This window comes from Lepidochelys olivacea, assembly GCF_965140295.1.
Source record: "Lepidochelys olivacea isolate rLepOli2 genome assembly, chromosome: 15".
Classification (NCBI taxonomy): Eukaryota; Metazoa; Chordata; order Testudines; family Cheloniidae; genus Lepidochelys; species Lepidochelys olivacea.
Window position 1 is genome coordinate 26,921,029 of NC_140425.1, and position 11,433 is coordinate 26,932,461.

Sequence of the window (11,433 nt, forward strand, 5' to 3'; positions counted from 1 at the left end):
AGAAATGTACCTTTCACAACACAAGTCACTATGGGAAGAGGTCAACATTTGGTGAATAACTGCTCTTCAGTAGCTTCTGTGAAATCTTGAAGTTCCAAACTGAAATACATAGTAATTGGTATACAAATGCCCTTCACACTTAACCAGGTAACAGTGGATATGCTGGCTAGCTTCAGCCAGCTGTACCTCTGATTAACAAGATTGAGGTCAGTCCATATAGATACAGTATTAAGGTACCCTATAGCCTTAATTTTTCCTATATAAAAACTTTATAATATTGAAGGTATCAAGGAAGCAATATATTCAATGGACAACTTATGACATCTAGCTCAAAGGCATAAAATTTGAGGTGTTACTGAACACACAGTAAGATTACATTTTAAAGGGATCAGCTTTGAATATTCCACATAATAGTCTAGGAGCTTACATACCAGGCATTTTATAAAATGCACTAGAAATTTATGTTTATGGTGAACTAAGAGCCCATTATACTTAATGGCGGCTCAACCAAGGACAGATTGTAGATGTGCTAGGAAAGCAGCAGCACTAGTTATGTGGATACTACCTGGATATGCATGGTAAAATCCAGATCTTGATGATGATACAGAAATGTGCTTGTCACTTTGGTGGGTAGATTAGACCTGAATCAGAAAGCACTAGTCAGCAACATAATTGCACAGCAGCTAGAAGATGGACAGCAGATAGTTGTACTGGTGCTTGGAAAGCCCATGAAGTTCTTCAGGCACCTATGTGGATACATCCAGCGAAGTGAGCTGTAGCTCACGAAAGCTTATGCTCAAATAAATTTGTTAGTCTCTAAGGTGCCACAAGTCCTCCTTTTCTTTTTGCGAATACAGACTAACACAGCTGCTACTCTGAAACCTATGTGGATACTCTTTCACAAGCAGTCCAGGTGCTTTCACCTGTACCAGCTTGAAATAAGAAAAAGATTCCCTATCTCCTCTTCTGCTGAGTCAGATGTCTCAATTTTTACAGTTGTTTTTATTTAGTTTTGCATGAACACTATAGGGTATTAGTGAAATGCAACTATTATCCTGCTGTTTTAAACATAAAAAAGCCTCCCTACAAAAATAAAATAAGCATTTTCCATCAAGCATCTACTCTTTGCTAAACATCCCATTTTAAACATTTTCTTTACATGCCCTCAAATACCCAACTCTAATCAAACTGTTTTGGACTTAATGCTAAAGCAACTAGTGCCCAACTAGCTTTCCCTGCAAAAATCAGGCCAAATAGTTTGTACTCATTTGACTGTATATTTAGTTCAAAAACTTTCCACAGGTTGATAAGAAAACTAATAAAATTCAAATACAAGTGTGGCTGCACGTTATTAGTAAAAGCTGTATATTTAGTATTGTCCAAAATTTCTTTTACCCCATAAACAGAGTAGGATATTCCAACTAAGGTGTATTTTTCTTTGCACTCTTTTTCTAAAAATATTTTAAAAAGCAAAATCTCAAACATGAAAAGGTAGAGAATGTCCTAGTTAACGGTCAAAAGACAAAACCATTTTTTTAAGAATTTATTTATTGAACCTGGGTCATATTTAGATTCACAAGCAATTTTAAATGTACATCTTAGAATTCAATTTTGAAGTGTTTCACACAAAAATATTGGCACACAACAGTTGCATTAAGGTGTAACAGCCACCCTTTTTGAAGAACTGCTGCAAGTGTTTGCCCAAGGTTGAAAAAGTTTACTTGGAACATGAAAACCTGTAACAAATTTTAAATTAATTGTACAAAACAGTTGTGTGTTACTTGTAGACCTTCCCCCCCCTCTTGAAAAGACCCCATCCCATTCCAAAAAGAAAAAGATTACAACTAATATACATCAGTCACAACATAATCCTGGATCAGCACCCACACCATAAACGAGTCTTTAAATTTTTTAAACCCAGCATCAGATACCAAGAAAATAAAGTAATTGTTTATACAAAAAATGAAATCCACATGTGCCTGAAATAAAGAAAAAACACACCAGTACTTAGCATTATGCTAATTAGGACCAGATAATGGCAGAAAATACCACTTAAAATAAGGGCTGCATAGCATTGCAATAAACCCCAAGAACCATTAACCCTTTGGCATCAGAAATCCAGATTTCCTGAACACTGGTGCATTCTGCAATAGTGCCAACAGTATGAGCTTCAGACCTGCAAGCACTATGAGGTTAATAACTACTGTTTGCCAAGACACTGCACACAACTGGCTTTGATAGTTATAAACCTGTGAAACTGAAGCCACATAATTGTCTGGTAATAAAAGGAAAGCATGTATTTTAATATCAATGTTTAATTAAAAAGAATGTAGGGAACAAATCAATGTAATTAAGATCATTACGGTGGATTTTTTTTGTGACCAAGTATGCATACTACAGTGGAAATGCCAGCTGTCTTCTATTCATTATCAGTCATATTAGAATGAAGTTCTGCTTCATTTGCCCTTCTGGGCAGTACATGAAAGTGAAGAGGGGATTATTTTCATTCCATAATGTCTACTGCAGGATTAAAGATGTGAAGAATGCAAATAGTCACTTTAGGACCTTTCACTGTTTCCCTAAACAGAATTGCAATTAATTATGAAAACAGAAAAAAGTTAGAAAAAGACAGTAACGTTGCTTATTACTACGTTTGAATTATAGCATTTGCAGTCTGTTTAGACCTCGCTTAGCATAAAGACTAGGCAGATTTCAAGTGAAAAAATTATGCCAATTAAGTGACAAGATATTTTAACACAGCTTTTGCTACAGAAGATATATAAAAACATTTCATTTTAACTAGGAACTTAAGCAAATAAGTTTTATAGTTCAGAAATTAGGGTTTAGAAACTAAATGATATTGTTTTGTGACCAAGATGTTTGGTAGATAGTAAAGTGAGTGTTTGGGATCATGAGGAAAAGTTCTTAAACAACTCTTCGGACTTCAAAAAATCTCTTCAGGTAGTAGATTTGTCCCAGTGTCATGGCAACTAGTACAAGTGCTTCAAAGAATGACCAGAGGACCACTCTGCTGTTTGTGTTGTCATTAACTGTTGGAGAAAAAACAGAAGTATATGATTACTAAAATATTTAAATAAGTATGGCGTAAGGTATTAAATAAGGTCTATATGGTTATGACGGCAAGCACTATACACATCTGTACATTCATCCATACAACCCTTAGAATGCTGGCGTACTCTGCAGTCACAGCCAAGTGGTCTAGGATGACTGTGTTACTCTCTAAAAGGTCAATAAAGCTGACAGACAGGACACATCACTCTAAAATTACAGCTACAAAAGGGTTATAAGATCTAAAGGTCCAAGCAGAATTTGCCAGTTACATGTCCATTTTTCCAATCCAAGGGGCAATTTTCCTACTGGAATTATTTCAGACACCAGAAGCTCTTTCAATCTCAGTCATGAGTTGCAGCACCTTTCAATGCCCTATCCCATCTCCATGAGAATGCTTACTAACCCAGACTAAGTTTGATGGCCGCACCTGGTACCTTACTCCAGATTTACTCCCCTGCTTTTTTCCCCTTTAGTGCAACAATTGCATTTCCTAACTTCACAGTATCAAGTCTATCAATCCACTGTTCTACAGAGTCAGTACCATTTCCAATATTGATAAAACAAAAATACAGCCAACTACCACTAAAACTGGTTAGTTTACACATACTGCAAAGCATTTGTACTGTAAACATTTAAAGAGTTCACTGGCATGTCAAGAATGAGCTGTTACTCTCAGGTAAAATTCTAGAATAATGCTGGTAGTAACAGCAGCAAACTGTTTGAGTCATGTGACAACTAGTTTGCCACTGCGTTTAAAACGCTCTCTCCTAGAGCCTAATGTTATACCATCATATCTTCTATATCCTTTAAAAAAAAACAAAACAGCATAATAGACACTGTTAGGAAGACAGAAACTGGATATGGATATCTAGTTCACAAAACGTTAGGTCAATTCTTTTGCAGTAATCATTATTGCTTGAAGAAAGCATGAAGACACATTCTTCCTGGATGTGAAATTATGAACACGGACCACAACTGCTAGAACCAGTGTAATGAAATGCAGCAATGGAAGAATTTAATAATTGGATTTTGTTTGATGGATGTCCCCTCAGGAATCCGCCTCATTTTCCCCAAGCCTTTGATTATGTTTCTCTTTATGAAAAACTATCAAGGTAATTTTGAATCCATGAGGATAAGGAGACATTGATGTTAATGTACATTTATAAATTCAGCCCTAAAGTAGTGGAAAATTATATGTATTGAATCTTTTTAAAAATTAAGTTCCTATACAGAAAGTTCTAACGTACAGTTATGTGTTTCACAGGAAAACAGATTTTCCCTTTATTTGTACTGTATTTATTCTATCTGCCAATTCTATTTAAGTAGTGGGGATTGCGTCTTAGACCCTGTTCACCTTCCTCACATGAGCAGCAATAGTTCCACTAATGTCCAAAGGCCTATCTCTGCATAAGGAAGACAAGGTGAATTAGGCTCAATTACAGCAAAGCAAGCCAGACTTATTTTATGAATGAAATAATGCATCCATCTACCACCAGAAAACGTATCACTGACCTTGAGACATTCATGAACATACCATTTACTAATTACAAATAGTTCCTGCTTTATCTTTCAAATTTTACACTGGCAAAGCAGATATACATTTTGCATAACAGAATTTTTTAGTTACACTAGGGACAACCAGGTTTAAAGAAAGAAATGAAGTGATATGACATTGAGATCCTATCATGCTAGCAGAACTTGAGAGTTTTAAAATTCTCAAATAACCAAATGTAGTTTCTAGATACTTTCCCTAAAGCTCAAAATATCCAACATTTAAGAAAAAAACAGCATGCAAGTCAAAGAAAGCCACATACTTGCTCTGTGTATTCTCTCACGAACTTCCATGTACTCCTGTTCATGCTTTACAGCTGTCATGGCCACTGCTAACTCATTAATCATCTCTTCTAGCTTGTTCTGATGAGCTGCAGAATAATTTTAAAAGATGTCAGAAAGGCTGTATTACTGACATATCAAAAACAGCTTCTCCTGAAAGTGGATGAATAGTTATATTTAATTCCATACTATGGTTAGTTTTGTAAAATGTAGTCTATACAGCTGAAAACTTTTCAACCTTGTCGGAAAAGATTGTTCGATAAGTAAATCTGATATTGACAATGATGGGAACAATATTTCTAAGAATCTCAGAGTCAGGTTCACAGGTTTCTTCCTTTACAATTTTATTTTACATTTGGGTAGGCCTCCTTCTCCATGGTATCTAACTTGGAGGCCAGGGCAGGGCTGACCAATTTTATAGTCAACACAGATCAGTGACATTCAACATATATATATACACACACACTTTTCCAGAGAAGCAGGGTGCAAAATTTATCTGATCATATCAAATCAGTACAATATTGTGCTAATGCCTGTCCTGCTAGGATTACCTTCACTATACGTCCTTCAAACACATTCTCTTAAATAGTACAGAGCTTTAATGCTAATTTGCCAACAGCACAGCAACTGAGAATTTAGTTTAAACTTGTGATGTTGGCTAAACAAGATAAGTTTCTGAAGAGATGTGTTTGGCTACTCCTCTTGTGACCTTCCTTTGTAGTTGACATATGGGATAAAACAAGTTCTGAAGGAAGACACCTTTCCTTCCAAGTACTGGCATGACATGACAGTGGCCTGATAATGGAAGAGGAAAACAACACCAGATGATTATCATAGAACAATGGCTTGAGGTGGCTCACCAGATGCTGGGAGCAAGACAGCTAGTATTTAGTTTGGATGTCAGATGACAGTAGGATACAGTTTACTGCCTTCAATGCTGAGAGCAATGTGCAACTCTGTAACATTTAGATTAATAAAGTGTACTTATCAGAATTCTCTAGCACCAAGAACTTCAAGTCACTCCCCCAAAGGTTGACCTCTGCTACTAACAGTTCAGATATCTTGCAGGAATTATCTACAAGTTCAGGACAATTCATGGGACATTTAAGGACAATACTTGGGAGCCACCATACTATTACCTTTGCTTGTAAATGGCAGATATTTTAGATGCAGCCTTAAATGCTACATGAAGGACCTTTTTCTTTCAGCAATAAGAGAAAGAAGAAGGCTGTTCAAAAGCCACACTTTTTTTAGGAAGGAGGAAATAACTCAGGAGTTATGAATTCTGTCACCAAAAAAACCCTTTATAGTTGCCTGAGCAATACTGACCTTACCTTACAGATATCAAGATACACCACCCATTCTCATGGCCAGCTGGCTACTGCAATATGGGTAGCTTATTAGTAAGAACAAAGATCACTACTGTATGGATTGTTTAAACATGCTGAAAAGATACTTGCTTACAGGCAAACATCTGCCTTAAGCTGAAGAAACTAGACTTGTGTCAGTATTCTGCATGATAGGTGTGCTATTCACAGACTTGAGAGAATCTTTTAACTATCTCTTATGAATAAGAACTCAGTTAGAAAATTGTTAAATATTTCAAGAAAACGTCAAGCACTCACTTCACACATGGGTTACATATCTGCTATAATAGAAGACAAAAGGTAATACTGTCTTCTTGCTAATTACTGTACTGTAGCATGATTTTCTAAATTTTATGATTCAGTCTGTTTCCCAAAACCTTAATTGAATTCTACAGTAAATGACATCTGTTGTAATTTTTCACTTACAGGTTATGCATTAGCTGTAAGATTATATTACAAGGAATATAATATGGTTCATTCCCCTCCAAAATGCTCTCAATTCCCCATGCCCACTTTAATACCAGAAAGCAAAACAACAACCATGAAATATCTGAAGTTACTAGGTGTTCAGTATTTTAAATTGAATTCTATTTAACAAAAACTCCTGATTATGTCTCCTGCTAGCCATAAATAACCCCCTGAAGACAAATCTTCATTAACAGTTTAAGGGCCTGATCCTGAGAGATGCTAAGCACCCAGACCTCACAATAGAAGCTGCAGGTGCCCAGCATCTATCAAGATCAGACCTTCATTTTGTGTAGTTTATTAAAAAGACATTCTCATGCTAACAAACAGATGTTAGAGAAGAGGAAAAGCACAAGTTAGATGTTAGTAAATAAACATATGCAAAAGACAAGATGCTAATGAGCTTTCAAAAAGCAGTACACATACCATCCCAGGTATCTCCACCACCTAGGGAAAAGTGTAAGAGATGAACAGAGTACAGGACAAAAAGCTGCAGATAAACCAGTAATTTACATGGCTAGGAGAAAATTACATATTAGCACACTTATCAAAGAATTCAATTAATGCATGTAGTAATCTACACAGCGCTGAGCACCTCAACTGGAAGTGTGAAACTTAGGAAAAGACTAAAGAATGAAAGCATTAGTTCCTGCAGGCAGCAGAACGATTCCCAGTCATTTTGCATTATGTTGTATAGTAGTGTCTAAAAATATTTAGACCCAGTTGTAGCTGCTCAAGAAAATGACAAACTAAAGTGACTAAATGAGATAAGAATTCTGAGATTTCTTGTACAGTACTTCGGAAGGATGTGTGCAGAGAAAAGCTTCTAAGTTTAGTGTTTCAAGGTCACAAATCAGAACCATTTTCCTTCCAGAAGTTCTTCTCACCTTCTGTCTCCATGTCTTGCCCTTTTGGAGCTTCTCCAATATCAATAGTGAACATCACTATCTTAGGAGTCATGGTGGACATTCTGTTGCTAAAGCAAAACTTGTAAGTTCCATCCATATGAGCAGCAAATGTGTATTTTCCACTGGACTCTCGGTCTCCTTTATAAATCCCTTTATTATCAGGCCCTGTAATCTGGGGGCAAAAAAGAAAATTTCACTACTCTGTGTGTGTGTCTTGAAATCATGCATTTAGAAAAAGCAAATTTAAACTAAACTCATGATATTCTATCTGGACACAGCACTCCTACAATTGATATGCAATACCAACAGAATCTATATAATCTCTTAAGTCCCACAACCAAAAAGCAGTATGACATTTTTCTATCTGCATTAGAACCTTTCAGAAAACACCTCTGTAACGTGATGCAAATGGCTTTTTAACTGCCAAGACTTGCATTATCTTTCAACGGTCAAGATGAACATTATCTTATGTTTACTTTTGGATGCTAAACACAGAACCCTAACCTCCATTTCTGTCAGGAAAGTAAATGAGAAACTAACTTACTTGTTTTGACAAATCACTATTGTTTAAGTATACGATTCTGTGCTGCTGTAGGTGCCATTTTTAGGATATAACTGAACCAGTGTACTGACAACTTGTGGTCATTAAGATGTTAAGGCTCTTGTTTGCCAAAAGTAGAGTGTTGAAACTTGCGTCTTGGCCTTGTTTCATTACATTCTGCTGCCCTAGATATCGTGAGTTTAAACTGCATTTAATACTTTTCCTCAATACCTCTCCTATCTATTGTATAATGTCACTGCATAACTGCAAAAAGCACCAAGAAGAGGTATTGCTACATCTAGTCATTCCACTCACAAAATCACCCTCAGTATTGTCCTTCTTTATTATATCTCACATCCTCTTGAGAAAGTGCTCAAGATAAGCCTAATATTTGCCATGTTCTACTTCAAAGCTGACTGCATCTGTGGTTGGTTAAGAGATTCCATTTGTAGACTGAAGTGTCTTTGGGATTCTTTGAGATGAAGTGTGTACATTATTCTCCTACTGACCTGGATTTCTTTGGGGGGAGGGCAAGAGGGGGAAGGTGTTAAAAAAATTAACAGCCCACGATTCATAACATGTCAGTCAAATCCAACTAAGTTAAGTCCAAATTCATGCATCAAAACTAGGAAACTGCTGTGGGCCCCCCAAACTAATCAGCACTATTCTGTAAGAAACATCCCCTACCACATCCCCTGCTTATTTTGAAAACTTTCAAAAGAGGATGTGGGATAGAGAAAGGAAGGAAGGTTTTAAGAGGGTGGTTTTGAAAGTGCAGTTACTAGACATAGTAGTGCCTTTTCCAGGTGCTTTCTGCAGTTATATTGACAATAGAGAGCAGTTGGCCTTGGGCAACTTGATCTGCAGATGTAATTTAGCCTCTTCTGGGGGAATTTGGACATCTCAAGTTACCAGCAGCAGAGACCATGACCTAGCGTGAGTGTGATAGTGCTTCTGCCAAGTAGAAATTTGGCAGGTAAGCCTGGCATATAAAGAAATACCAGTGACCAAAGAGAGAGCTATATGAACATTCCAGCCAATTGTGATTAATACATATCTGTCTTCGGATTTATCTCCACCAGGGCAACTCCCATCATCACTCTCCCTACCTTCATAGCTCTGAGCTCTCCCCATTACTAGCCATTAGGCTACTAACTGCTCAGGGTGCAAACTCTCTTCCATTCCCCCCCCCCCCGGGCTGTCAGTAGCTTCACATCCTTGCTCTCACCCGCCTACCCCCACCCAATGGTTACACTCAGAATCCCCTCACACCACAATAGGGCACATCCATACACTGCCCTGGCCCTTAAAGGATCCTGCTTTTACCCTTGATAAGATAGAGCCTGATACAGCTCTGCTCCCTGATGCCAAAAAGCTTCACTTTGCCTCATCAAGGCATTAGTTTATCATCCTCTCTTCAGCACGGGCAGATGGGAAGCTAGGCTGGGCTCTGCTCAAGACATTCCATGCGCCCTGGAGTGAGCCAATACCAGAAGCTGAACCCTCATCCCACCTGAACAGCTGCGCCGCCCCCCCACCCCCAGCCATGGCTAGCCCCCCTTACACTTTAGAAACCAACAGCCCCACAAGCTCAAGGCAATGGCCAAAAACGCCGCCCCTGGCCGCCAGCCATGATGAGAGCCCATCGCTCTCACCTACAGCACGGATCACCCCCTCCATGGCATGGCCTGCCTCGGCCTACCCCCCCCCACTCCCCCCGCCAAGGTCAGTCCACAGCCCCAGCTCTCCCTGCAGATCCGCTCCCCACGTCCCGCTCTCGTCCCCTCTCTCCTCACGGGGCCGAGACCCGCGGTTCCCCCCTCTCTTTACCCGCCCCCGGCCTGCCCGCCCTCCCCCGCCTCACCTCCACGTCGATGTCCAGGAAGCCCCCCTCGGCCACCTCGAAGATGAGCCCCATCTTGGTGCCAGACGGGACCCGCTCCAGGAAACACTCCTCCGCGTGCGCGTCGATGCTCACGAAGTAGCCGGCAGCCGGGGCTGAGAGCGCGGCCAGCAGCGCCAGCACCGCCCTCACCGGCGACATGGCGGAGCCAAGGGGGACCGAGCGGCGCGGCAGAAGGGGGACTCTTCCTGCTCACAGCCCGCCCCTTCCGGGGCACGGGGCCGCCGCTCATAGGCCAGGACAGACCCACTGCCACGTATAGGCTGCGCTACGGTGGCCACCGAGGGACACGCCACGGTGGGCGGTGCCAATCCGTGAGGTGCAGAGTTTGGGGGGAGGCAAGCGGAATCCGCGCTGCGCAGGGGGCGGTACGGTACCCGACAGGGCCAATCCGCGCAGCGTGGGGAACGGCCGGGGGCCGGAAGGGGACAATCCGCGCAGCGGGATTAGAAAGGGCCCGTCAGAGGTCTATGAGGAGCGAGTCTGGATCAGGGATCTGTGAGACCCGGATGGGGATGTCAGCGCACAAAGGGGCCCCGCGGGACGGGGCAGGAGCCTCCCGGGGGGGAACCACTGAGGCCAGTGGGGGAGGGGCCGGGCCGGGCCGGGAGGGGGCCGTTAAGAGACAGAGGGGAGTTCAGGTAGCCAGAGCCCACCATGGAGCAGGTTGCAGCAGCTGCAGGTTCCTGTCACGGGTTACCCCGAGCTGGGCTCGTTACGGGCACAGTGGTGAGGTTCATCGGGTTGGGATCGCTGCGGTGAAGAATTGCCAAGGCTTCCAGCAAAGCCAGGCATAACAAGGGCTCCGCTCTCTCTGACCTGGTTCTTCCACTGCACCCGTCCTCTGGAAATGCCCGATAGGGTCCCCCAGCCTGTGACCTGTGCTGACAAACACTCCCATTGCAAGGTGGACCTAGCATTTGTCCAGTCAAGTAAATATTTCCCCTTACCTGTCAATATTATTTCTTTTATTGGACCAACTTGTGTTGGTGAAAGAGACACGTTTTCGAGCTACACAGGGGTGCAGGACCCGAAGAAGAGCTCTGTGTCACCTGAAAGCTTGTCTCTTTCACACAGCTGTCGGGTCACTAAAAGCTATTCCCTCACCCACCTTGTCTCTCAAGTATCTCAGCCCCAACGTGGCTACAACGCTGCAAAAAATATTTGTTCTGTGTTGTCTGGTTTGTGCTTAAGACAATCCTTTACAGCCACTTTTCCTGCCATGATCAGGAAGCAGAAACTGCAGGGTCTGAATTTGACAAAAGTGAGCTCTAAAGCTGAATAAGGTATACTAATTAATGATACTACTCACCAAAACTGAGACAATGTTTACTTACTTTACTA

General features: G+C 40.9%; 1 protein-coding gene across 1 annotated transcript; it reads right to left on the bottom strand.

Moving 5' to 3' along the window:
* Nucleotides 1–2,282: 2,282 nt before the first annotated feature.
* TMED2 (transmembrane p24 trafficking protein 2) lies at nt 2,283–10,294 on the bottom strand. The gene is made up of 4 exons (XM_084649512.1): nt 10,051–10,294; nt 7,625–7,817; nt 4,887–4,994; nt 2,283–3,050 (listed from the first exon to the last, which is right to left on the bottom strand). Exons 1-4 carry the CDS (start codon nt 10,228–10,230, stop codon nt 2,926–2,928), a joined length of 606 nt encoding a protein of 201 aa, XP_084505638.1. The 5' UTR covers nt 10,231–10,294; the 3' UTR covers nt 2,283–2,925.
* Nucleotides 10,295–11,433: the final 1,139 nt, after the last annotated feature.

What these genes read in the sequence shown, in the direction of transcription:
- TMED2 (XM_084649512.1), bottom strand. Translation starts at nt 10,230, where the DNA reads ATGTCGCCGGTGAGGGCGGTGCTGGCGCTGCTGGCCGCGCTCTCAGCC. An exon ending in TCCTGGACATCGACGTGGAG is followed by an intron (nt 7,818 to 10,050) that starts GTGAGGCGGGGG and finishes TTTTGCCCCCAG; the next exon opens with ATTACAGGGCCTGATAATAA. An exon ending in GCAAGACATGGAGACAGAAG is followed by an intron (nt 4,995 to 7,624) that starts GTGAGAAGAACT and finishes ATTATTCTGCAG; the next exon opens with CTCATCAGAACAAGCTAGAA.